The 3,924-nt window shown below is 37.6% G+C and overlaps 1 protein-coding gene across 1 annotated transcript in view; it reads right to left on the reverse strand.

Annotated features, from left to right (window-relative positions):
• Nucleotides 1-214, reverse strand: part of LOC115274373 (olfactory receptor-like protein OLF4) — a 1,279-nt gene extending 1,065 nt beyond the window's left edge. The window contains exon 1 of the mRNA XM_029917827.1: nucleotides 152-214. Coding sequence (XP_029773687.1) covers nucleotides 152-214 — 63 coding nt within the window. The remainder of the gene's footprint in view (nucleotides 1-151) is intronic.
• Nucleotides 215-3,924: the final 3,710 nt, after the last annotated feature.

The following is a 3,924-nucleotide window of genomic DNA, read 5'->3' on the forward strand; positions in this document are numbered from 1 at the left end:
AGCTGATGGCCAATATGATGAGCAAGTTTCCAAACACAGTGATCAGGTACATGGAAAGGAACGTCCCAAATATGAGGGGCTGCAGTTGTGGTTCTTCTGAAAATCCCATAAGAAGAAATTCTGAAATTCCTGTATCATTTTCTGGGTCCATGTAGTGGAGGTGACTACCAGTAAAGGGGAAAATAACATGACAAAATTTCACATAAATGGGCATGGCTTCCATTGTTCAAATGGTACAATTTATATTTATAGTCAATAATGTTATTTCAATATTTGTGAATGGATTTCAGGGGATGACTGTTTCCTTTCTGATTAGGAATTTTCATCCCAACATCAGTTTCCCCAATGGCTAGGTAGCATAGTGTTAATAACAGATTAATTCAAACGTTTGAGAAATATATAGAGTGCTGATCATATTTTCAACATTCTGAGTCATAAAGTAGAAGGGAATTGATGAGGAAAAGTACCTACAATTCATTTATGGTGATTAGATATACATGTATATAAAAATGAAATGTACCTGAGATCAGGACAAAGACTATGAAGAAAATGAAGGCAAGCAAATGAGTGGATGGAGTGTTATGTTGAGTGTTCAGTCAAGACTGGCTAAGAAGGCTGGTCCTTCTGGAAATCGGCAGAGGGTCCAGCCAGTGCAAAGGCCCTGAGGAAATGCTTTTATGCCCCCTGAAAATCAAGGCTCAGAAGGAAGCCAGTGTATTGAGGGGAATGGACAAGAGGCAATGTTGTGAATTTTGTAGAAATATGTGGTCTCACAGCTGCTTAATGCTCAAGACACAGGGAGTTCCTCGTCCACGCTATAAATCTCTTGGACTTCATTAATCTGATTACTGTGGTGTCTTGTCGATCTTCTTAGTATCACACCCAATATCCTGAGAAAACACCTCAGGGCCTGTCATATTGGATGAGATTGGAATTTTTAACAGGCAGCAAAGAGGCACGTTCTAATTTTGCTGTTAGTATTGTGACGTGTCATAACGTTCCAGGAGACTGTGAAGACATTTAAAAATATTAAAATATAGATATACTCAGGGTACCTGACTGGATCAGTTAGTGGAGCTGAAAAGTCTTGAGCTTGGGGTTGAAAGTTCAAGTCTCATGTTGGGTGTGGAGTTTATTTTTAAAAACTATCTTAACGATATACATATTCTTTAACTCAGGGTTTTCAGTCTCTGCAGTATGGACATTCTGGGCAACGTCCTCCTCTGTGGTAGGGAGTTTTATGTGCACAGTAGTTCGTTTAGAGCATCCATGGCCTCCATGCACCCCTCTCCAGTGTGACAACTCCATATGTCTTTGAACATTGCTTATTTTCCCCTGGGGCACAAAATCACCTTTGGCTGAAAAACATAGTTTATCTATTAAAAATATTGTGTAGCATTGATATAATAGTAATGTAATGTGAAAAAATATGAAAGACTATCTAAAGGGAAATGGCACAGTCATATGGGTGTTGAAATAATGAATCAGGGGCACCTGGCTGGCTCAGTCAGCATCCTGTGCACATTTTGATCTTGGAATTGTGAGTTCAACCCCACATTGGGGGTAGAGGTTACCTAAGAAAATCTTTAAAAAAGAATGGATCAGCATTACACTTGTTGACTAGAGGGACGTGTGTGTGTCAGAAGGACTTGGAGAGAATAGCTAGGAGAGCAATTGTGCCTGAACTTAAAAAATACTTGCATTGGTGTCTTTTTATACATTTGAGTTGAAAGTGTGTGAATGTGTATGTGTGCACAACAAAGAATGTTTTTAAAAAAGAAATAATCACTTTGGAAAGAAATAGTGAAATGCACTTAGGTTAAGCAGAATGACTCAAAACCATTGCAGGAAACAAAATTTAAGGAAGGCCCTAAATCAACTTCTGAACAAAAAGATTTAAAAGAATAAGAACTTAATGATCTAATTTAGATTTCCAAGGACTCAGAATAAAAGATTATGAAAAAGTCTTTTCATGTGGAGAGGAAGCAATATCTAAGGTTTTAATTTTATCTCACATAAAGATATAGGGACCAATCATGTTTTGTAAGGCAAAGGTGATTCATTAAGTGTAAAAAACAATACCTTCCAAGTGATGTAATTTCCATTTTAGAAATAGATCCATTAATAAAAGGCTAAAAAGAACAATTATGGAAGACAGAGATGTGAAAACTAGTTGGAAATATGTAGAAAGGGTGACTTAAGAGCATAAATCTGCAGGACATTTATCGTCATTTTGTGCAAAGCAGGTTCTGTGACAGATCGATTCTTCTAGCAAAAAAAAAAAATAAAGAAATAAACATAGAAAAACACAGCGGAGAGAGTATATTATGACTAAGTCACAGATTCTACTGCACAAAATTTACACACTCTCACACATTCTGCACAAATAATTCTACATATCATAAAAAATGAAATTTCAAGTAGCCAAATTGGTGAAATAAATGGTAATTCTTTGTTTGAAAGGATGGGATAAAAAACAGGAATAAAACCACTCTGACTCCACTATGCAAACAGTAAGGACTCCCATAGAAAATTTTCAATAGAGAAAGTGGGTGGCTAGCTAACGCAGAATATATTCAGGCTCAAGGTAATGAAATAATTGTAAAGGAACCTCACTAGCATACCCCATTTCATATCATACATTTAAAATTCTTTTTTTAAAAAATGTTAAAAAAATGTTTATTTGTTTGTTTCAATAGACACAGAGTGAACACCAGTCCGTAATGGGCAGAGCAAGAGAAGTACACAGAAGGGCCCTGTTAGGGCAAAGCCCAACTAAGGGGGCTCAATCCTGTGAACCTTCAGATCATAACCTGAGCTAACATCAAGTCAGACACTTGAGACTCAACCACCCAGGTGCGCCTTAAATTTTTTATTTGAATACTCAAGAGAGAGACGGTGCTGTGATATGCATGTTTCAAGTACTGCTTTGCAAGGATGTACTTGGAAGAATTCTTTCATTTGGATTTTTCTCATCAGTATGGAAATATAGTATAATATGTCTCATCTTAAAATTGAAAAGACATGCCCTCACATCAGTGTATATCTCTATACAGCTAATACTTGACTTTTCTACTCTGGGTAATTACAAAGCTCCTTGGTCTTAGGTTCTACTTTTATGTTTCCCGTCCCTGGTCAATGTGGATCTCCATTATTATCATTGAGTTGTTGACGTGAAACCTTGCAGTTCTGAGTTCACTATTTACTTCTAGATAAAAATCTTCTGCAAGGCAAAGGAAACAATCAAAAAAACTAACAGGCAACCGACAGAATGGGAAAAGATAGTGGCAAATGGCATATCAGATAAAGGGCTAGTATCCAAAATATACAAGGACCTCACTAAACTCCATACATGAAAAATGAATGATCCAGTGAAGAAAGGGGCAGAAGACATGAATAGACAATTCTCCAAAGAGGACATCCAGATGGCCTACAGGCACATGAAACGATGCTCAGCATCACTCATTATCAGGGAAATTCAAATCAAAAACACACTGAGATACCACCGCACACCAGTCAGAGTCGCTAAAATGAACAAATCAAGAGAATATAGAGGCTGGCGAGGATGTGGAGAAACAGGCACACTCCTATACTGTTGGTGGGAATATAAACTGGTGCAGCTGCTCTGGAAAACAGTGTGGAGGCTCCTCAAAGAACTATCGATAGAACTTCCTTATGACCCAGCAATAGCACTTCTAGGTATTTATCCAAAGGATACAGTAGTGCTGATGCGTAGGAGAACTTGTTCGCCAATGTTCATAGCGGCACTTTCTACAATAGCCAAATCATGGACAGAGCTTAAATTTCCATCAACTGATGAATGGATCAAGAAGACGTGGTATATATATATACAATGGAGTACTAAATGGCAATGAGGAAGAATGAAATATGGACATTTGTAGCAAAGTGGATGGACCTTGAGGG

This window comes from Suricata suricatta, chromosome 12 (genome assembly GCF_006229205.1).
Source record: "Suricata suricatta isolate VVHF042 chromosome 12, meerkat_22Aug2017_6uvM2_HiC, whole genome shotgun sequence".
In the NCBI taxonomy this organism is placed as follows: Eukaryota; Metazoa; Chordata; class Mammalia; order Carnivora; family Herpestidae; genus Suricata; species Suricata suricatta.